Here is a 23,742-nt window from a genome sequence, read left to right on the forward strand (position 1 = left end):
CATTCTGCACTTTATATCCTCTCTACTTCGGCAATCATCAGTTATTTTGCTACCCATATAACGAAACTCATCTACTACTTTAAGTGCCTCACTTCTTAATCTAATACCATCAGTAGCACCTAATTTCATTTGATTACATTCCACTACCCTTGTCTTGCTTTTGCTGATGTTCATCTCATATCTTTCTTTCAAGACAGTGTCCATCCCAATCAACTGATCTTCCTAGTCTTGCTGTCTCTCTCGAGTGGAGTGGCCAGCATGTTCTCCAGACATGAACCCTATCGAACATGCCTGGGATAGATTGAAAAGGGCTGTTTATGGACGACGTGACCACCAACTACTCTGAGGGATCTACACCGAATCACCTTTGAGGAGTGGAACAATGAGGACCAACAGTGCCTTGATGAACTTGTGGATAGTATGCCACGACGAATACAGGCATGCGCCAATGCAAGAGGACGTGCTACTGGGCGTTAGAGGTACCCGTGTGTACAGCAATCTGGACCACCACCTCTCGCTGTGTGGTGGTACAACATGCAGTGTGTGGTATCATGAACAATAAAAAGGGCGGAAATGATCTTTATGTTGATCTCTCTTCTAATTTTCTTTACGGGTTCCGGAACTCTCGGAACCGAGGTGATGCAAAACTTTTTTTGATGTGTGTATTCTTCTTGAAGTCTGAGGTTATTTTGCCAGTCTCATACTTCTTGCACACCATAGGGAAGAGTTTTGTCGTGGCTGACTCTTCCAACGTTATCAGTAGCTCTGACGGAATATCGTCTACTCCCGGTGCCTTGTTTCGACTTACATTTTTCAGTGCTCTGTCAGATTCTTCTCGGAGCATCATATCTCCCATCTCAACTTCATCCACGTCCTCTTCCCTTTCTGCAATATTGCCTTCAAGATAATCTCCCTTGTACAGGTCCTCTATATACTTCTTCCACTTTTCATCTTTCCCTTCTTAGCTTACCACTGGTTTTCCATCTGAGCTCTTGATATGAATACAGCAGCTTTTCTTTTCTTCAAAAGCCCCTTTAATTTTCCTGTAGGCGATACTTTCTTTTCCCTAATGAATTATGCTTCTAAATTCCTACATTTGTTCTCTAGCCATTCCTACTCAGCCATTTTGCACTGCCTGTCAGTCTCATCTTTTAGATCTTTGTATTCCCTTTCGCCGGCTTCATTTGCTGTATTTTTATGTTTTCTGCTTTCATCAGCTAAATTCAATATCTCCTGAATTATCTAAGGATTTCTTCTAGGTCTTGCCTATTTGACCCTCTTCTGCTTTCACTATTTCATATCTCAAAGCTACCTATTCATCATCTACAGTACTCTTTTCCCCTGTTCTAGTGAGTCGTTGTCTGATGCTTCCTGTAAAACTTCACATAACCTCTAGTTCTTTCAACTTATCTACGTCCCATCTCCTTAGTTTCCTATAATTTTTGCAATTTCTTTAGTTTTAATCTACATTTTATATTCAGTAACTAGTGGTCAGAGTCAACATCGGCCCCTGATGTCTTACAATTTTAAATCTTGTTCCGAAATCTCTGTCTTACCGTTACGTTACAAGTCTGAAATTTTCCAGTGTCTCCAGTGTCTTCCGCGTATACAACCTTTTTTCATGATTCTTGAACCAAGTGTTAACTATGATTAAATTGTGCTCTGTTCAAAACAGTACCATGTGGCTTCGTTTTTAATTCCACCCCCCCCCCCCAGCCCATATTCTCTTATTTTTCCTTCCCTTCCTCGCCCTACTATCGAATTCCAGTCACCCATCACAGCTAAGTTTTCCTCTCTCTTATCCCTCTGAACAATTTCTTTTATCTCATCAGATATTTTGTTCAAACTCTTCACCGTTTGCGGAGCTAGTTGGCATATAAACTTGTACTAATGTGCTGTGAATGGGCTTTGTGTCTATCTTGGCTACGATAATGCCTCCACTATGCTGTTCGTAGCAGCTTACCTGCATTTCATTTTCTTAATCATTATTAAACCCACTTCTGCATTACCCCTATTTGTTTATGCATTTATAGCCCTGTATCCACATGACCAGAAGTCCTGTTCCTCCTGCCACAAACTTCACCAATTCCCACTATATCTAGCTTCAGCCTATCCATTTCCCTTTTTAAGTTTTCTAACCCATCCGTAGTCTGGGGGCAATATGTCTGATAAGTAATCAAAACGTCATCTGTCCCGGGTTCGAACCAAACCACCGCTTAAATTTTGAATAAAAATTATTAGCAATGGCGGCCGAAGCCTTCCGGCATAAGATGTCACATTCATTCAGCCAACGGCCTTGTCAAAAAGGGAGGAGTAGCGGACAGAGGTTCAAGGCACTCTCTTGCCTTAAGGTAGGAAACTGCCCATAAAGGCGGAAAAATCTGCAACAATCAACGGAGAGGGGGGGGGGGAGGCAGAGAAGTGAAATGGAAAGAAGACAAGCAGTTCTGATCAGATGAGTATGGGGTAATATCAACAGCATCAGAAAAAGGTCTAACGGGAGTAGGATTTGTTATGAATAGGATGTGAGTTACTCGGAACAGTTCAGTGATAGGATTAGTCTCATGAGAATCGACAGCAAACCAACACCGACTACAATAGTTCAGGTATACGTGCCGACGTCGCAAGCTGAAGATGAAGAGAGAGAAAAGTATATGAGGATACTGAACGGGTAATTCTCTGGAAAAGCTAATAGCCATGGGGATTGGAATGCGATTGTAGGGGTAGGACTAGAAGAAAGGATTATGGAAGAATATGGGCTTGGTGATAGGAACGAGAGAGGAGAAAGAATAATTTAGTTCTGCAATAAATTTCGGCTAGTAATACTCTGTTCAAAAATCACAAGACGAGAAGGTATGCTTGGAAAAGGCCGAAAAATACAAGAATATTTCTGTTAGATTATATCTTGGTCAGATAGATTCTGAAATCAGATACTGGACTGTTAGGCTTACTCAGGAGCAGTACTCAGATTACAGTTTAGTGGTAATGGATGGGAGGCTGAAGTTTAATAGACTAGTCGGGAAAATCAGTGCGCAAAGAAATGGGATACCTAAGTACTAAGGAATGCAGAGATACGCTTGAAGTCCTCTGAGGCCATAGGTACTACGTTAAGGAATAGCTCAGTAGGCAGTTCAGTCGAAGAAGAATGGACATCTCTAAAAAGATCCATCACGGAAGTTGGAAAGAGAAACATATGTACGAAAAAGGTAACTTCGAAGAAACCATGGGCAACAGAAGAAATAATTCAGTTGATCGATGAATGAAGGAAGTACAAAAATCTTGAGGGAAATTCAGGTATGCACAAAAACAAGTCACTTAGGAATGAAATAAATAGGAAGTGCAGGGCAGCTAAGGCGGAATGGCTGCATGAAAAATGTGAAGAAATCGAAAAGGAAATGACTCTCGGAAGGACTGACTCATCATACAGAAAAGTCAAAAGAACCTTCGGTGAAATTAGAAGCAAGTGTGGCAACATTGAGGGTGCAATGCGAATTCCATTGTTAAATACAGAGCAGAGAGCGGATAGGTGGAAGGAGTGCTTTCAAGCCCTTTGTGATGGGGAAGATTTGTCTAATATGATAGAAGAAGAAACAGAAGTTAACATGGAAGAGACAGGGGATCCAGTATTAGGATCAGAACTTAAAAGTGCTATGGAAAACTTAAGATCGAATAAGGAAGAAGAAAAAGACAACACTCTCAAAAATTTCTAAAATCGTTGGGGGAAGGAACACGTTAGTGTGTAGAATTTATGAGACGGTGATACAGCGTCTGACTTTCGGAAAAACGTCATCCGCACAGTTCCGAAGATTGCAAGAGCCGACAAGTTCAAGAAGTATTTCACAATCAGCTTAACAGCTCATGCATCCAATTGCTGACAAGAATAATATACAGAAGGATGGAAAAAAATTGAGGATGTGTTATATGGCAATCAGTTTGATTTTAGGAAAGGTAAATGCACCAGAGAGGCAATTCTGACGTTGCGGTTAATAATGGAAGCTAGACTAAAGAAAAATCAAGACACGTTCATACAATTTTACGACCTGGAAAAACGGTTCAACAATATCAAATGGTGCAATATTTCCGAAATTCTGAGACAAATGGGGATAAGATATACGCAAAGATGGAAAAAGATAATTTGTACAAGAGGCAAGAGGGAACAATAAGAGTGGATGACCAAGAATGAAGTGCTCAGATTAGAAAGGTTGTAAGATAAGAATGTAGTCTTTCGCCCCTACTGTTCGGTCTATACACCGAAGAAATATGACGAAAATAAAAGTTCAAAAGTAGAATTAAATTTCAGTGTCAAATGACATCAATGATAAGATTCCCTGATGACGTAGCCATCCTCGGTAAAAGTGAAGAATAATTACAGCATACCCTGAATGAAATGGTCTAATGAGTAAATCGAAGAAAGATGAAAGTAATGAGAAATGTCAGAAATGAGAAAAGCGAGAAACTGAACATCAGGATTGATGGTCAGGAAGTAGACGAAGTTAAAGAATTCTGCCAGTAGGCAGCAAAATAACCCGTGACGGACGGAGAAAGGAGGACATGAAAAACAGACTAGCACAGACAAAAAGGGCATACCTAACCAAGAGAAGTCTACTAGTATCAAACATAGTCTTATTTTCAGGAAGAAATTTCTGGGAAAGTCGAAATGTGGTGCTACAGAATAATGCTGAAAATTAGGTGAACTGCTAATGTAATGAATGAGGATTTTCTCCGGAGAATCGGCGAGGAAAGGAATACATGAAAAACATAAGAAGAAGGGACTGGATGGTAGGACATCTGTTAAGACATCGGGGAATAACTTCCATGGTACTAGAGGGGGCTGTAGAGCTTAAAATCTGTGAAGGAAAACAGAGATTGGAATATATCCAGCAAATAAATGAGGACGTAGGTTGCAAACGTTACTCTCAGGTGAAGAGGTTGACAGAAAAGAGGAATTCGCCGCGGGTCGCATCAAATCAGTCAGAAGACTGGAGACAAAAAGAACTACCAGCGCAATTAAGGGATCTAACCTTACAAGCTCCGATACGCAGAACGCCAGTATTGTTTCTCTTGATGACAACATCCTCCTGAGAAGTTCCCACCCGGAGATCCGAATGGAGGACTATTTTACCTCCGGAATGTTTTACACAAGAGGAAGCCATAATGAATCAACCATACAATATCGCTGCATGCTCTCGGGAAAAATTACAGCTGTAGTTTCCCCTCGCTTTCAAGCAGTTCGCAGTTCCAGCGCAACAAGGCCGTTTTGGTTGCTAATACAAGGCCGAATCAATCAGTCGTGCAGACTACTGCCCCCTCAAGTATTGGAAAGGCTGCTACCCCTCTTCAGGAACCACACGTTTATCTGCCCTCTCAACTAATACCCCTTCGTTGTGGCTCTACCTGCGGTATCTCTATGCGTATCGATAAGGCGCGCAAACCACCCCACCGATGGCAAGGTCCACGGTTCATGCAGGATTAAAGGGAGATGAAATAAAAATATAGAAAATAAGAATGTGAAATTCTTTAGTTAATAGATTATATTAACTCATCTTGTGCTTCAAGCCTCTTTTTAACAAGTGGAGCACATATTTTCTGAAAATTAGTACACTGCTTCAATAGAAATCTTTTATTCTAAATGTGGGCAACAGTTTTTTTTTTAATTTTCAGAATGCATGACGACGCCGTGGTCGGACTGGGGCCCGTGTTCGGTGACGTGCGGGAGTGGACACATGCTGCGGCAGCGGTCTTTCGTCGACATCCAGAGGTCCGACGCCAGTGGCTGCAAACAGAAGCTCACGTCCAGGAAGGCGTGCACAGCGGCGCATCGCAGCTGCAAGTAAGCGCCCGCGGCAACGAGCACTGAGAAAGATAAAACAGAACTTCTTTTCTGGTCTGTGGTTTCTAACTTAATACGTGGAGTGCCATAAAAACGCAGTTTTTAATTTCACAATAAAACACAGTTTACTTCCAAATTGTTAGTGTTATTATGTAAGTATTAAACAAGAAGACTGCAATTAATGTAACAAAATATCAGCCAAGTGTCCTCCACGACTTGGTCTGCACACATACACTCTGTGGACAAAATTTTCAACGACTCTAAAGAAAAGTTCCGTTTGAATTTGACCCTGGGCACATCTAATTTCTGACTTGAGTTGAGGGATGGTTCGTGGATTGTTCAGAAAGACAATATTTGACATTCCCCCACAAAAAAGTCACTTCGTGTGATTTCACACGATGTCGGGGGCCAGTTCTGATCGCCATTGCGAGATATGAGACGAGCAGGGGATCTTTCTCTCGGCAACCTTGTTGTTTCAACGGTAGAGTGCAGGTTGCCCCATCCTGTTGGAACCTATAAATTGAAGCTTTGAAATTATTCAAAACAACCGTTTCAGAATCTTCTAGTGCCCACATTTGCAGATGCCAATAGCGAACTGTGGATCCATAAGACCCTGCTCCACAAAATTACAATATTACGTGCTCTTTTATAGTTTGAAATTGCGACAATCTGTTTCCTTTGAAACGAGCTCCGGCTCACCCTTTTGCTAGACACATAGTTTAGAATTAATCTGCATTTTGATTTACTTTTATTGAATTTTAGCATCTCATTAGTTTGCTGTAGCACTGAAGCCACGATTGTAGCAGTCTTCTTAAATGTTCTCTGATATGCTCTCATCAGTATCTACTAATACACTGGGCCTCGACTGTTTTGGTAAAGATAGTACGTATTCACTGTGACTTCTTTCTCTGGAGATGAACGTCGTGTACCGCTTGAACAGTCACCTTCAAGTTCACGTTCTTCCTGTCCTTCACAGTCAGTATATCTGCCCAGCGCAACGCCATGTATTTCTACTTCATTTCCGTTATATTTCTGAATTGTTATGTTATATAATACATCCGCGAACTCTCTATCCCTGACCCCCATTTCATTGTCATATTCAGTTCATAGCAACTTTGTTCTAATACCGCGTGTTCAAAAAGTCTCTCCGTAGTGCCGTATGATTGCCAGCCGCGGGTGCCGTATGCCGCAGTGAATATACCGAAATCAAACTCAGTGAAATGCTAGTTATTAATTTATTGAATATTCATTTTTACTGACGCTGGTTGAGATAAACGAAACAGTGGAATGTTGGGAGAGTCTACTTGAAGGGAAGTAACCCAGGCAGGCGTACAATCATACGGCACGCTTGGCTAACAATCATACGGCACTGCGGAGAGACTTTGTGAACACCCCGTATTTAGACCACATTGTCACTGCACACAATTTACATAGTAACAGGCATGTCAACTCTCCAAGACACACATTCGTGCTGCAACTGTACCATTCACGCAATTCAAGCATTTGTCAGCGCAGCAGTAACATAACACAGTCTGATAGCGCTAGCAGACAAGTGCGCAGTTTTGCATGGAAATGATGCAGACCACTGTTGTTTTTATGATCGAGTGTTAGTCTACGCACAGTTCCATGTGGTTCCAAGGTTTCGAAGTCAAAAGGTGTCACTTGTATTAGTTGCTTGTGCTGGCCGCTTCTACTCTTCCCAACATGAGACTTCGTCCGCATCAGTAGCTACGCGTCAGCACAGCGGATTGTTAACCGCACCGACTCGGGTCGGAGATTTTCTCCGCGCGGGGACTGGGTGTTGTGTTGTCCTTACGCTCGCATCGTCATAATAGACATTCCATTCTTGAGATGACTGTATGGTCACGTCTCGAACGGCTATAAATCTAAGAAAAAAAAAGGAAAATACGGGCTTGCCCTGCCGTCGCACCTATACAGACAATTTTTATAACTTGGCTCTATAACTATATGATCTACCCATCAGAAGGACTAGTTTGTGAATGGAGACAAAAGATGATAGACGACATCAAGGTAAGCGGACACTACGCAACTCTGAAGAGGATGTCCGAAGACAGAAGAGCATGGAGAATTACAATGTGGAGCCGGTCTTTTTGCCGAAATGATGACATCAGAAGTTAGTCTACTTTCCCCTTTTTCTTGCTTTGGCAATTTTTTGCCCTTAATCAGTCCTTGCTCTCACAGAATTAAGACTTAGTGCTTGAGATTCATTAGGTTCAAACAGATTTTTCCAGCACTTTCTGTCTTTCATTATCTTGTGTCCCCATTTTTTTTTTACTGCGTTTCCGGCTGCTGTTGTCTTAAAGCTTCCTTGACAAGGGTATCAGTTGGAAAGACAATGCAAAATATTGCGTAAATGTGATCCAACAGAACTGCGTAAACGTGCCCCTTCGCCATGTTTGAATTAGTTTCAGAGCTACAATAGTAACTTTCCGGCTTTCAGATTACACAAATGTACCTTGTACAGTAGAATAATCTCCTGTAAATGAACATATGTTTATCTATTCTCAGTTAAAAATGTATGCTCCCTAGGAGCTTCAATATTTGAATTACAAAATGTAATTACCTTGTACAAAACAAAAATATGTTCTTCGCGCTAAGGCGTTAACTCAGCCGGTGTTCTGAAGTTCGTCAGACCCCTCAGTATGTGACATTACTAATGTTCTATTGCCGGTAGCGCTCTAGCAAGAAAAGTGGTCTACGAAAACGTGCCCCATGCATAAACGTGCCCCGTGCGTAAACGTGCACAGCTGTCCCCTACATTTTTGTCAAAGTGTAAGGCGAAAGTAATGGCGAAATTAAAGCTGTGCCCAAGTAGTGTACTTCGTTGAAGAGTAAAAGTTCTGGGGACAGCTATAACGTTTGGATAAAAAGTTCTCGGTTAATTTACCGCTTCTAAATCCGATAAAGTCCCAAGCTTTTTCATCACTTAGTCGATTATGGTCGTCAGGAGCTAACAATGGGTGGGTCTGACATGCAGGTCACCAATTTTGAATAAGTTTTGCAACGACTTCCTACATTTAAAATAAAGAGACGCGTATAGATGTATGAAACTGGTATCCGTACAGATATCACTGGTGATCTTGCAGCTCTCGAAGAAAGAAGTTATAATGAAATCTAGACCTTTCGCTGCTTACAGGCGTTGATGTAAGCAGGAGGTCCCGGGTTCGAGTCCCGGTCGGGGCCCACACACACATTTTTCAACTGTCCCCGTTGATATTCATCAACGCCTGTAAGCATCGAAAGGTCTACATTTTTGATTATAACTTCATTTTGCTAGATGCTCCCTAGTTGCTGAAAAAAGTTGAGGTCAAAGATGATGTCGGAAAACCGTATTTTCAATGCTATAAATGGACAGATAGCCTAAAAACAAACATTTTTATTAATACAATATGAGGTCCAAAGTTAACAATGTTAGAATTATTACTGGTTTTTGTTTTCATGGTATAGCTAGGGAAACCAACCATTACTTACGTCTAATCGAGCGAGATCGCGTGCGAGTGGTCGAGGCATTAAGACTACCAAACCGCTAGCCTGTGTTCGATTCTTGGTCTTAACTATTTCACATTCGTTATTTTTTTAGCTGTATCTGCCAATATTCTGATTCTGTAAATACCTTTCTTTACTTTTTTTTGAAATAAAACATCGGCAGGTGTGATTAATAACGAAGTGAGTATATACAATGCTTGACAGTTATTTACTTTGCGATACATGACGGACTACGATAGGAATTTCGTAGCTGATCATGTGACCTCACAGCAGAGCAGAGAATTACAAGATAGGTAGAATGCTATCAAAATTCATGCGGCGTTCAATAACCAACTGACTGCGCCTGTCTTTTCAAGATATGCTTTTATCCGTTTAGTTCTCATCCAAATTAATATCTGATTGGTTTGTTTTCAACAACGTGAATCAGGTATGTTTTTCAATGCACCGGGAAACGTCAATGCGCCAAAATTTTTTCGAGTCTTGCGCATGGTGTAAGAAAGATTTATGTTTTGCCTGTTTCTGTGAAAAGTTTCATCCCACTGCTTGCGATAACGCTCAAGAATAGACGATCAGTTAGGAGTAAGTTATAATATACTTTATGTGTATTTTTGCACGATGTATCACGTTGAAAAAACTGTCAGTACATTATGAATACTCATTTGATTATTTATCACATTTTCCGATATCTTAATTCAAAAAAAGGCAAAGGAAAGTATTTCCATTAACGATCATGTGAAACCCCGCTCACACTATTCGTCCACGAGACTCAGAGGGCCACAGACACGGGTTCCCAGGTAGATGCCATGTTTCTTCACTTCCACAAGGCATTTGATACAGTTCCCCACAGCTGTTTAATGAACACAGTAAGAGCATATGGACTATCAGACCAATTGTGTGATTGGACTGAAGAGTTCCTAGACAACAGAACGCAGTGTGTCATTCTCAATGGAGAAAAGTCTTCCAAAGTAAGAGTGATTTCAGGTGTGCTGTTGGGGAGTGTCATAGGACCGTTGCTATTCACAATATATATAAATGACCTTGTGGATAACATCGGAAGTTCACTGAGGCTTTTTACAGATGGTGTTGTAGTATATCAAGAGGTTGTAACAATGGAAAATTGTACTGAAATGCAGGAGAATCTGCAACGAATTGATACATGCTGCAGGGAATGGCAATTGAATCTCAATGTAGACAAGCGTAATGTGCTGCGAACACATAGAAAGAAAGACTCTTTAACATTTAGCTACAATGTAGCAGGTCAGCAACTGGAAGCAGTTAATTCCATAAATTATCTAGGAGTAGGCGTTAGGAGTGATTTAAAATGGAATGAACATATAAAATCAATCGTTGGTAAAGCAGATGCCAGACTGAGATTCATTGGATGAAAACTAAGGAAATGCAATCCGAAAACAAAGGAAGTAGGTTACAGTACACTTGTTCACCCACTGCTTGAATACTGCTCAGCAGTGTGGGATCTGTACCAGATAGGATTGATAGAAGAGACAGAGAAGATCCAACGGAGAGCAGCACGCTTCGTTACAGGATCATTTAGTAATCGTGAAAGCATTACAGAGATGATAGATAAACTCCAGTGGAAGACTCTGCAAGAGAGATGCTCAGTAGCTTGGTATGGGCTTTTGTTGAAGTTTTGAGAACATGCCTTCACTGAAAAGTCAAGCAGTATATTTCTCCCTCCTATGTATATCTCGCAAAGAGACCATGAGGACAAAATCAGAGAGATTAGAACCCACAAAGAGGCATACCGAAAATCTTTCTTTCCACGAACAATACAGGACTGGAATGGAAGGGAGAACTGATAGAGGTATTCAAAGTACCCTCTGCCACACACCGTCAGGTGGCTTGCGGAGTATGGATGTAGATGTAGATGTAGATTGTCAGATACACCCAAAGAATCGAATGAAGAAAAATCACGGCCATGAACTGAAAACGGACCAGTAGTTCGGTAGTCTAATGTCTTGACCGCTGGACCTCCAAGCCCGATCTGTTACACACAAAGAATGACGGGTATGCTAGTTATACCATGAAAACACAAAAACGTCAGCTATTCGACGGTATTAACTTTGGACCCCATATTATACTAATGAAAATGTTTGTTCTTAGACGAACTTTCGATGTATAGCATTTGCAATATGTTTTTCCGGCGTTTTATAAAAACTAGGGAGTGTCGGGCAAAAAGCCGAAACACGAGTCTCTCTATTTTGAGTATGGATCGTCTTTGCAAAACTTGAGTAACATGGCTTACAGACCCTCCCCTTGTAAGTCAGATTTAGCCCCTGAAGGCTTTGGTGAAGATAGTCATAGAAATCTTGAAACTTTAGCCAAATCTGGCGCAGCAAGTTAACCGAATACTTGTTATCCACGGGCTCCAGCACAGAAGACTCGGCAGCCGTAACGTTTGTTTGTCTCGCCCACCAGGTCCCAGCCCCAGGAGTGGGAGTGCGAACTCTCTGAGTGGTCTGAATGGTCGGGATGTAGCAACAAGTGCGGCTCGGGCGCCCAGATGAGGAGCCGCCAGTACAAACACTCGCACTACCAGAAGAAGTGCAAAGTGCAGAGAAACGCCCCCAAGCTGCAACAGACCATCGCATGCTTCGGCAAGGAATCTGACGACTGCAGCACGACTTCTGAAGAGGAGGAAGAGTTTCTAAATGTGAGTACTCTGCCAACAAACATTTTCTATCCTAGACTGTGCTTTTCAAAATCAGTTCTCTAGTCTTACTTAACAATTATTTTGGAACTACTGGTTACTTATGTCACTCAAGCTTAAAAAACACCTTCATGCCTATGGTGCTTTCAGTTTCGTGTTACTTTATCTCCTGAACTATACAGGGCACTCGAGCAGAAATCTTAGCAATGTGATCTATCCTGTTAGAAATATTCGGCCGCAAAAAATAAAAAAAATTAAAAAATTAAAATAAAGAAAATTAGTACATTCTTTTAGAGGTTTCCAATTTACTCAAGATTTATTGTTACAACAGTGCTTATGAAGTACATGAAATGATGACATTTACAGATTAATAACATACGCGGTTCTGAGGTACCAGATATCGACCCATGCTGAAACGCCTGTATAAGTACGTGGTGTAGCCTCCACGGGCGGCAACACAGGCACTGACTCTGGCATCTAGTAGATAGTGCGGATGGCGAACACTGTGCTGGGATACGTTATGCCACCCCCTCTCGACCTGTTCACATAGTTCTGTAAGAGTTGTTGGTTGACGAGTCGCACGAGTCACTTCTCGTCCCATCATATCCCACATAGGCTCCATTGGAGACAAGTACGGAGATCGTGCTGGCCTCAGAAGTTGCTGCACTTCTTGCAGAGCATATTGAGTTTCGCAGGCAGTGTGTGGGCGAGCACTATCCTGTTGAAACAACACATGACCTTCCTGCTGCATGAACGGCAGAAGAGTGGGTCTAACGACATTCTGCAGGTACCGAGCGCCGGTTAGCACCCCTCCAAAAACACCAAAGGCGAAGGGGAGTTGTAGCTTAGCGCACCCCAGACAATAAATCCTGGGTTGGGGCCGCGGTGTCTTGGACGAATGCACCTTACGAGACAGGGCTCACCAGATCTACGTCGTACGCGCAAACGACCATCACTTGTGTGCTGATAGAATCTACTTTCATCGCTGAAGACCACGGAGCGCCATTCCATCTTCCAAGTGATCCTATGACGGCACCAGTCGAGCCGTGTACGTCGATGCTGTGGCGTGAGTGGGAGAAGAGCTGGAGGTGTTGATTCGCAACAGACCATTTTGACACGTCTGATTTCTCTAGGCCTCTTATATAAGCTGTGGCAGATGTACGATCTGCCACTGCTGCCGTTACAGTATGACGGTCCTGGCGATCGTTTGTGCTGCGTGGGCGTCCAGAACCTCGTCTACGGGTGTTAAGAATGTTCATACTAGCACTGGTACCAGTATCGTTGCACAATCGACGCAGCACGTTGTAATGGTACTTGAATTACGTAACCATTACGGCACCTCACCTCAAGCACCAGGGGAGTGTCGTAGGACCGTTGCTATTCACAATATACATAAATGACCTGGTGGATGACATCGGAAGTTCACTGAGGCTTTTTGCGGATGATGCTGTTGTGCATCGAGAGGTTGTAACAATGGAAAATTGTACTGAAATGCAGGAGGATCTGCAGCGAATTGACGCATGGTGCAGGGAATGGCAATTGAATCTCAATGTAGACAAGTGTAATGTGCTGCGAATACATAGAAAGATAGATCCCTTATCATTTAGCTACAAAATAGCAGGTCAGCAACTGGAAGCAGTTAATTCCATAAATTATCTGGGAGTACGCATTAGGAGTGATTTAAAATGGAATGATCACATAAAGTTGATCGTCGGTAAAGCAGATGCCAAACTGAGATTCATTGGAAGAATCCTAAGGAAATGCAATCCGAAAACGAAGGAAGTAGGTTACAGTACGCTTGTTCACCCACTGCTTGAATACTGCTCAGCAGTGTGGGATCCTTACCAGATAGGGTTGATAGAAGAGATAGAGAAGATCCAACGGAGAGCAGCGCGCTTCGTTACAGGATCATTTAGTAATCGCGAAAGCGTTACGGAGATGATAGATAAACTCCAGTGGAAGACTCTGCAGGAGAGACGCTCAGTAGCTCGGTACGGGCTTTTGTTAAAGTTTCGAGAACATACCTTCACCGAAGAGTCAAGCAGTATATTGCTCCCTCCTACGTATATCTCGCGAAGAGACCATGAGGATAAGATCAGAGAGATTAGAGCCCACACAGAGCCACGAACAATACGAGACTGGAATAGAAGGGAGAACCGATAGAGGTACTCAGGGTACCCTCCGCCACACACCGTCAGGTGGCTTGCGGAGTATGGATGTAGATGTAGATGTAGATGAACCTCTCGATACCAGCAATATTCTACTGTGTTTCTGTAAAACAGTTAACATATTTCTGTGACAACATTCAGATTTGATTTCATTAATGTAGAGGCACTTTGATACATCGATATGTTTATATTGCAATGATATTATTCTTATGTGTATTCTTTCTTTTGTCACTATGATCTTTGACGTACTTGTAAATCTGATTTTTGGGCGCGTAAGCGGTTATTAGAGAGTCAAGTCTTGGTCGTCATGTTGAAAAGACGCAAATTGTAATCAGTTTATGAAATGGGAACTTTAACAGCGAGGAAGATATTTTCAAGTATGTTTTATATTGTGAAGTGATGGTGCAACAAAATTAATAAAAAAGAAGTGTAACTTAAATTCGGAGTGCTGATTACTTTTTTACATCACCATTGTTCTAACTTGCAAAAGTTTAATCTTCAAGAATGGTTTATGAAACACATCTATAAAACTTTTGAATATCGCAGAATAACACCTAGGCCTCTTTGCATCCGAGCTTGGAATCACCACTACCTAGATTTTCGACGATTGAGCCATGAGTTCACAACGAGACCAACGTGGTGTAGGGAAGCAGCCTACTCACGCTGTAGTAAATTCACATCAGTTTCCATTATGTGCCAGCCAGTCTGCTGTAACTAGCTCTGACGTCATAAATGTTGCGCAATACTTTAAAAATCAAGCAAAGAACCTAAAACTTTTCTAGCATGTCAGAAATAATACTAAATTAATGTGTGTTAAATATCAGTTCGATAACTTCAGCCATTTCCGAGATTTGGACGTTTTTCTGGAAAAATCATTGGCGCAGCAGAAAAGAGCTAGAGACTTCAAAATTTATATTTAGATTCATCTTTCATAATGATTTAATAAAAACAGTACTTTGGATTTCACAAATGAAGACTTTAGTGGAAATTCATGATTTTCTGGTTTTCGTCTCAAAACTGAAGGAAGCAAGATAGATTAAGTAGGCTAATAAATAAGGCTAGGATGTTTAGATTTAAATAGGTTGGAGGTCCGCTATGATTATGAAGATGTGTAAAGTTTCTTTTTAATACCTATAAAATTATAGCAATAGCGGATCTCAAAAGGGACAGTTCAGAGCTCATCTGCTGCGTGCAGGGTAATATAATTAATTCTCTCGCCTAAAGTATTTAACTTAGCCACGTCAAAATTTTATTATAAATACTTACCTGTGTGCTGAATGCACGTTTAAATTAAGAGCTTCCTCGGCCATCAGCAAAAGAAGCTATAAATTATTATGTATCTTAAAGTGGTGCGTTACTAGCCCAGCGGCTAGTCGGGAGAGCGGATTTGATCAGGCGATCCCTCAGCCGTCCGCACCGCGGCTTTATATATAAGAACACTGCGCGAGGAAGAAAGGCCCCAGTTCTCTCCAGACGCTGAATGACACGCCATCTGTGCCGGTAGTCGCGTCGCATCAGTGTATCTGCTACAAACAGCCTCGGGTGCCGTATTAAGTTACTAGAGATACGCGGAACCATGAGAACATTTCATGTGAAGTGTTAATTCTGGAATGATTTTCATTATCTAGCTTCAGTTTGCGTATTGTCGTAATTTTCACGTGTCGTCGCGGGACAGACATTCTACCAAATATTTAGCGTGGCGTTTGATGAAATATTTTCATCAAATTATGGCGAGCATTCTTTTTAACATTTAATTCGGACATTTATAGTTGCATCAGCGCATTAGACTCTGAACTGCTCTGTTAGTTAGGTTGTAGGGATACTTGTGGTTTTTATCAGTGAATTTCAGAATATACTCAACTATTTTGGAAAACCGTTTTTGATTAGAAATCCCGGACAATCTCCTAATTCCTCAGAGCTATAAGCTGCAGCTATAAGAACATTCTCAGGTAAAGTGGGCACTAGGATATCTATTTACTGGCTCCAAGTTTTATTAAATCACTTTCTGGGGGTCACGGAGTAAATAGAGAGCCAGTGTTGAGAACGGCAAAAGACAGCAATAACAACATTCTAAAAGCTAGAAACTGATTCTACATGCAAGCGTTTATACAGCAATCAGATTTTAGTTTACTTTTTCCAAACACATCCGCCGCCCCACATATGGTGCATCGGCCGGGAAAATCAACTAAGTGAAAGTGATTTTTAACTATTCGGATTCGCGAGTGAAATGCGACACGCAACTGAGAATAGAACAGTGAATGTGTTACGTGTGTATGTGGACGACGCAATTGGATTAACAACGCATCTGGATTGACGGAGCTGGCACTGAGTCTAGCGGTGCTGCCGGCATCACGAGAAGCCAGTCTCGCCGCACCGCAGTCGTTCGCTGGAGCAGCCGGCGCAGAGCCTGCAATTGCGGGCCACGCAAACACACAACAGCTGTCGGAGAGCCGTCTGCAGTTCAACGTGCCACCTCGCATCAGGAATCCTGGTACGCCGCGCCGGCAACACCATACGTCGTGCAGAAGGAATTAAGTTAAGTGAAAAGCTGTTAAAAATTTTACTAACCTGCACTAAAAGACTATCAGCGATGGAACCGTCAAAAGAAGCTGAGCTTAAACTTAAATCAGAACCTATGTCTGTTGAGGAAACTGTAAATCCAGACAACGGTTCAAGTGTAAATATGCATGAAAGTAGTAATGTTAAAGTGAAATATGAAGTATTGTCTCCTGACAGTAGTGTGGGAAGGGGCAATGATTCAATAATAGAGACCCCTGTAGTAAAGCGGAAAGTAGAAATTGTAAATTTATTGGATGATAGTTTCTCTGATGAATTAAAAATGAAACAGTCATCAGAGATGGTAGAGTTTAAGAAGGAGCAGTTAGATATGACTAATCAATCAGAAGTTTCATTTGGTTTTGATGATTCTGGTATTGGAGCTAGTTTTTCGTCACCTGAGTGTGATAAAAAGCCAGCTCGTGAGCAACCCAAAGATGCTGGGGCTGTGGATCTAAATGTTATATTACAAGCAATAGCTGCCAGTAATGCACAAATGACAGCTGAATTAAAATCTGAAATAAGTGAACAGGTCAAAAGCAGTAATGCTGAAATGTCAGCCAGTAATGCTAGGATGAACGCTGAATTAAAGTCTGAAATTTTGGCCAGCCAAACAAATTTTAATAAACGATTGGAGGTAATGGACGATACCTTCAAGGCTGGTTGCAATAAGTTGAAAGAGGATCTAGACAGTTTGAATTATAAAATTGATTGCAATCATGAGGATATTAAGAAAAAGGTTGCTCAACAATTTTCTGAAATGTATAAGACAATAAAATCCGAAGTCGCTGAGGTTCGCAAAGACTTCCAAATGGAAGATGCGAAGCTGGAGCACAAGTTAACAGAAAAGATCGAGGCGGAGTCTGAACTGTGCTCAGATAGATTTAAAGATGTTAATATAAAAGTAAACATATGTCAAGCAGAAGTAGAAGCAATCAAAACTGACACTACTCATATTGTGCAAAGAGTAGATATTGTTGAAATGAAAGTAGAAAATATAAGTACTAACATTGCTAACATTGAGAGTAAAGTAGCTTCAGTAACTTCTGGTAATGGTAGTATACAACAAGTTGTAGCTGCAAACGCCGCTTTTATCGGGTGTCGGCAGTTCTTGCGGTTCGATCCAGATAAAAATATCCACCCGCTAGATTTCTGGAACGATTTTGAAGATGTGATTCCACCAACTTGGTCTGAGCGAGAGAAAATCTCATTTGTTAGAAGTCATTTAGCAGGTGACGCCATGCGTTGGTCAGCTGATGTTATGTTGAAATGTAAAACATTAGCGGAATTTAAAACAGCTTTTATTAATGAATATTGGTCTAGCAATAAGCAAAATGAAGTGTTGAGAGAATTTTGGAGCGGGAAACGCTTCAATGCAGGCAAGGAATCAATTAAAGCGTTTGCTAGGTCATGGATTTCACGTTTGTCACATTTGGCGGAAAAGCTGAAACCTGAAATGATTATACTAGGTCTGGAAGCCAAACTGCCATGGTACTGGCAAACTAGAATTATATCAGCCCCTAGAGACAATCTGGATCGTTTCATTGAGTATTTGGAACGTGTAGAACGTGTTGCTGCCAATGAGGAGCAAGCACGTAATAACAGAAATGCCAATAACAATAATAGTAGTAATTTTAGGAACGAGCAAAATGGGAATGTAAACATCAGAACAGTAGGTGTTCGCCATCCTAAGAGAGGTAGGAATTGGGGAAATAATTATCAGAACCAACAATGGCATCCAAGGGATAATAATTTTGTTCCAAACAGAAATACGCATGTAAACAACAGTACGGAAAGTAAGGCTATGCCAGCTAACTATAATGAAACTAAAGGAAATAGTAGTATGCCGAGGCAGGAAAACTAGTTCCCGTCTATGAGGACACTGGCGCTCACCAGGCGGTTACTTTTCCTATGCCAGTAGTTAAGGGAATTGGTAAGACAGATCAGAATACTCAAACTGAACATGTGGATGAAGAGTCGGTAGCACCTAAGGATACAACAGAAATATTAGATCACTCACAGTATTTGATAGATACCGTGTTAGAGACGCTTTCTAAGTGGGAAGAGAAAGAGAAGGCGCAGCAGTGTAACAGTAGGGATGAGCTACAGAATACTGAATCGACAGGTGAAGAAGCAGAAGAAATTCATGCTTATATTTACGATGAGGATGATGTGCTCTTATCTAAAGTGCCTGTGCAGGATGTTGATAATGTACTAATAGATTTAGAACAGGAGATAAGTGGGAATGTAGAGGGTAGGCAGTTTGGGGTCGATGAACCCAGTAGCTGTGACCAGTTGTCACTTGAGAAGGAAACCGACGATAATGGTGAAAGTGGTTTAGCTGTAACTAATGTTATGCCCGGTCTGGAGGCGCAGAATCGCTCAGACTACAGTAATTTAGGTCATGTTCAGCAAACTAAATGTAATGAAGTCGTGCGGTGTTTCGATTTAAAATTAATAGACCGACTGGAAAAGGCAGCTGAAAATGTAATTCAGGAAACCCCTACACACTGTGACCTAAATGTAATGAAGACAGATGTTGATCACTTTAGTTGGAGACAAATCCAAAAGGAACTACTAGATGAATGTGAGGAACCACCTGTACAACCTAGAATAAGCCACCCTATAATAATAGTGAATATGTTGGGTGTCAATGTACGTTGTCTCTTAGACAGTGGAAGTGAGGTGAGTGCAATATCTCAATCCTTCTTTGATGCATTACCTGGTAAAGACAAACTTACTGTAATGAGGGTATCAGGACTAAGAATAATTGGTGCTACTGGCAAGGTGTCAAAAACAGTAAAGCAAGAAGCTTTGCTGCCCTTTAACATTAATGGTAATTTAATTGATCATCCATGTTTAATTGTAAACAATCTCAGTATTGAGGTTTTAATTGGCATAGATTTCTTGTCAAAATATCAGAGTGTTGTTGACTTTGAAAGAAGCCAGTTAAAAATGGTCTTGCCAATAACCGGAGTAATTATAGTACCTTTTAGTGATAAACATGTAGTAACTGATCATGAAACTTGGGAGCTGCCTATACGAGTTCTGAAAAACAAGAAATATTGGAACGATGGTGTTAATCTTAGTACAAGTAAGCTAAACACAGAAGAAGAAGAAGCAATTATTTTGGACAAAATAGAAGCTAAATTGCAGGAAATCGGTAGGATTTCAGGCAATCAAAAGGAAGAACTGAGACAGGTTCTAAAAAGGCATCATAAAGTATTTTCAGATCGACGTGGCGTGGTCAAAGGTAGGCAATGAATCCTGTAGGGAGGAGGTTGTTCTGTAACCTCTACACAGTGTGGCAGCTGTGCAGTCCCAGCTGTGTGAGATCTTCTTTCCCATTTCAGGTCTCACTCATTCTTCATCTTTCCTATCCCCAAAAATTTTCGACCTTTTCTTCCAACACATAAAATTTTCCGTTATGATTATCACGTCAATAATAAACCAATGAATGCTGTAGGGAGGAGGTTGTTCTGTAACCTCTACACAGTGTGGCAGCTGTGCAGTCCCAGCTGTGTGAGATCTTCTTTCCCTTTCAGGTCTCACTCATTCTTCCTCTTTCCTATCTACAAAAATTTCGACATCTTCTTCCAACACATAAAATTTTCTGTTATGGTTATCAAGCCAGCATTAAACCAATGAATGCTGTAGGGAGGAGGTTGTACTGTAACCTCTACACAGTGTGGCAGCTGTGCAGTCCCAGCTGTGTGAGATCTTCTTTCCTTTTCACGTCTCACTCACTCTTCATCTTTCCTGTCCTCAAAAATTTCTAACTCTTCTTTACAGCATTAAACTAATGAATGCTGTATGGAGGAGGTTGTTCTTTAACCTCTACACAGTGTGGCAGCTGTGCAGTCCCAGCTGTGTGAGATCTTCTTTCCCTTTCAGGTCTCACTCATTCTTCCTCTTTCCTGTCTTCAAAAATTTCGACCTTTTCTTTCCAAATACTAAAATTTTCCGTTATGACTATCAAGCCTTGAGTTATGTAACCATTCTATCTACCGATTAGTGAAAAAAAAAATACCTAATGTGACAAACCTAATAGTGACAAACAATAGAGAAGTATGAAGTAATTAAGATAAAATATATTGGAGTAACAAGTATGTGTAGAAACCTGGTAATATAGTAAGTACAAAGTGTTGTTTTATTGGAAATGGTCCACCAACAGTAATTTAAAAAGATATATGAATTCATGTACAAGCAGGATCTGAAATGATAGTGAAACCTAGTGTATGCTGTAGAGCTAACTAATTAATAATAAAAGAGATTGCTTAGTGTTATGAAAAATATGCAGATAAGTTGTAAGGATAAACTCACCTGGTACAGCAAGGAAAGGCAGTGTAATGGAATTGAGCAGTGTTTGTGGTTGAGACGTGAAGGACACGTCCCTGAAGTATTTATAAGGTTCGAGCTGGCCATTATTTAGTGTAGTGTGTGACAGGATACACCTACACGTATTGAGGTTATGAGTTGGAGGCGTGAATGCGACCATAGGTACCCTTATGTTAGATGAGACAGAGCAGCTCATGGTGTCCTATAGGTTTAAGGAATTTAGCATTACGCTCGTCCATAATTACTTGATGCACTTTAGTGGTAGGTCCGAGAGAGACTACCTGAGGTTTCAGCGTCCGATTGAGTGGAAATGGATTGCCACGTGAGCAAACTGATCAGCTGCAATACACTATGAATATGAAATAAATGTGCTATCCTATGCTTTAGATAATAATAGAGTGAGTGTTAAATAAGTACATGCACTAGCGAAGTAAATAACATACTGACAGACGTAAAACATTATTTTAGCTCCACATAAATACACTTCAAAGTAAGTAAGTACGTAATTGCAGATGTGGAACTGACAACAGCAAAGTACCAATAAGTGGATTTTGTAGTCAACTAACGTAGTGTGTTTTGAACACTCACAACTGTACTATTACCAAAAGATACTCACATGTACAAAGAAGCTGAGAAAACAACCACTAATCATACTCATACTATCTCTAAGAATAAAGTAATCAAAGATGAGTCAGTTAAGTAAATAAGATGCAGATTTGTCAGGAATGTACCGAGCATTGGTTCAGTGTTCCGGCCCAGAAATAAGAAATTCAGATTAAATATGATTTATGATTATATGCCTTAGGAGCATAAATTTTCTCTAAAGTGACTAAAGGCGTTTTGAGCCATTTGTTTAACGATTTTATGACAGTTAAGTAACCGCGAGAGTAAAATTGAGAAGGTTCTGTTAACTTTGTTCCAGTAACATATTGAAGGATAAAATGTATATATCCCCATTTCATTGTGACCCACCCTTAGATATTAAGTGAACAGAGTCTGAGGCACTCTTTTTGTTTGTTCTACAGGACAAACCAGATAATGGCAGCCTGGTAGCTGCGTGAAAGCGTGGAGTGACTTGGACACAACTCACAGTGACCCCTCCCCTTACCCCATGTAATTTAGAGAGAACGTGAAGGACGCACACCATAGCAACTTCCCCTCCTCTACCCTTGTGAATGGAAGTGTAGGACGCTAGCCAAAGCGGCTACAACCACGTGTGTAAAAATTATTTGTGAACTTTTCTTTCAGGTTTAGAAAAGACTGCTAAGAGATAATCATCTGTTTATGTGTCATGTTATTTTCTTTGAATTTGTGTATGGAAGAATGTATTTAATGTAGTTAAGATTATCATAATTTTTCAATTTGTATGTGGTTGTTTGTCTAAGGCAATATGTATGCCAAAATATTTCATGACTTTGCTTTAAAAATTTGAGTAATGACATTGTTTAAAAGGCAGTGAACATGCCTACAATTTAAATAATTAATGTAGGTAATCAGTTTTCTTTAATGTTTCTACAGGTTTATATTTCAATTTTGAATTTTCATAGGGAGTTAAACTGTACTCTTGCTTCCCTTTTTGTAATTAAATTTTTTTTTTCATTCATTAACATTCATAAACAAAAAAATTTAAGTAGAGGGTGATGTAGGGAAGCAGCCTACTCACGCTGTAGTAAATTCACATCAGTTTCCATTATGTGCCAGCCAGTCTGCTGTAACTAGCTCTGACGTCATAAATGTTGCGCAATACTTTAAAAATCAAGCAAAGAACCTAAAACTTTTCTAGCATGTCAGAAATAATACTAAATTAATGTGTGTTAAATATCAGTTCGATAACTTCAGCCATTTCCGAGATTTGGACGTTTTTCTGGAAAAATCATTGGCGCAGCAGAAAAGAGCTAGAGACTTCAAAATTTATATTTAGATTCATCTTTCATAATGATTTAATAAAAACAGTACTTTGGATTTCACAAATGAAGACTTTAGTGGAAATTCATGATTTTCTGGTTTTCGTCTCAAAACTGAAGGAAGCAAGATAGATTAAGTAGGCTAATAAATAAGGCTAGGATGTTTAGATTTAAATAGGTTGGAGGTCCGCTATGATTATGAAGATGTGTAAAGTTTCTTTTTAATACCTATAAAATTATAGCAATAGCGGATCTCAAAAGGGACAGTTCAGAGCTCATCTGCTGCGTGCAGGGTAATATAATTAATTCTCTCGCCTAAAGTATTTAACTTAGCCACGTCAAAATTTTATTATAAATACTTACCTGCGTGCTGAATGCACGTTTAAATTAAGAGCTTCCTCGGCCATCAGCAAAAGAAGCTATAAATTATTATGTATCTTAAAGTGGTGCGTTACTAGCCCAGCGGCTAGTCGGGAGAGCGGATTTGATCAGGCGATCCCTCAGCCGTCCGCACCGCGGCTTTATATATAAGAACACTGCGCGAGGAAGAAAGGCCCCAGTTCTCTCCAGACGCTGAATGACACGCCATCTGTGCCGGTAGTCGCGTCGCATCAGTGTATCTGCTACAAACAGCCTCGGGTGCCGTATTAAGTTACTAGAGATACGCGGAACCATGAGAACATTTCATGTGAAGTGTTAATTCTGGAATGATTTTCATTATCTAGCTTCAGTTTGCGTATTGTCGTAATTTTCACGTGCCGTCGCGGGACA

General features: G+C 40.7%; 1 protein-coding gene across 1 annotated transcript in view; it reads left to right on the forward strand.

Annotated features, from left to right (window-relative positions):
* LOC124788945 (spondin-1-like) overlaps positions 1-23,742 on the forward strand; it is a 643,244-nt gene that overhangs the window by 403,234 nt on the left and 216,268 nt on the right. The window contains exons 9-10 of the mRNA XM_047256231.1: positions 5,662-5,830; positions 11,774-12,008. Of these exons, the coding sequence (XP_047112187.1) occupies positions 5,662-5,830; positions 11,774-12,008 (404 nt within the window). The remainder of the gene's footprint in view (positions 1-5,661; positions 5,831-11,773; positions 12,009-23,742) is intronic.

This window comes from Schistocerca piceifrons, chromosome 3 (genome assembly GCF_021461385.2).
Source record: "Schistocerca piceifrons isolate TAMUIC-IGC-003096 chromosome 3, iqSchPice1.1, whole genome shotgun sequence".
NCBI lineage: Eukaryota > Metazoa > Arthropoda > Insecta > Orthoptera > Acrididae > Schistocerca > Schistocerca piceifrons.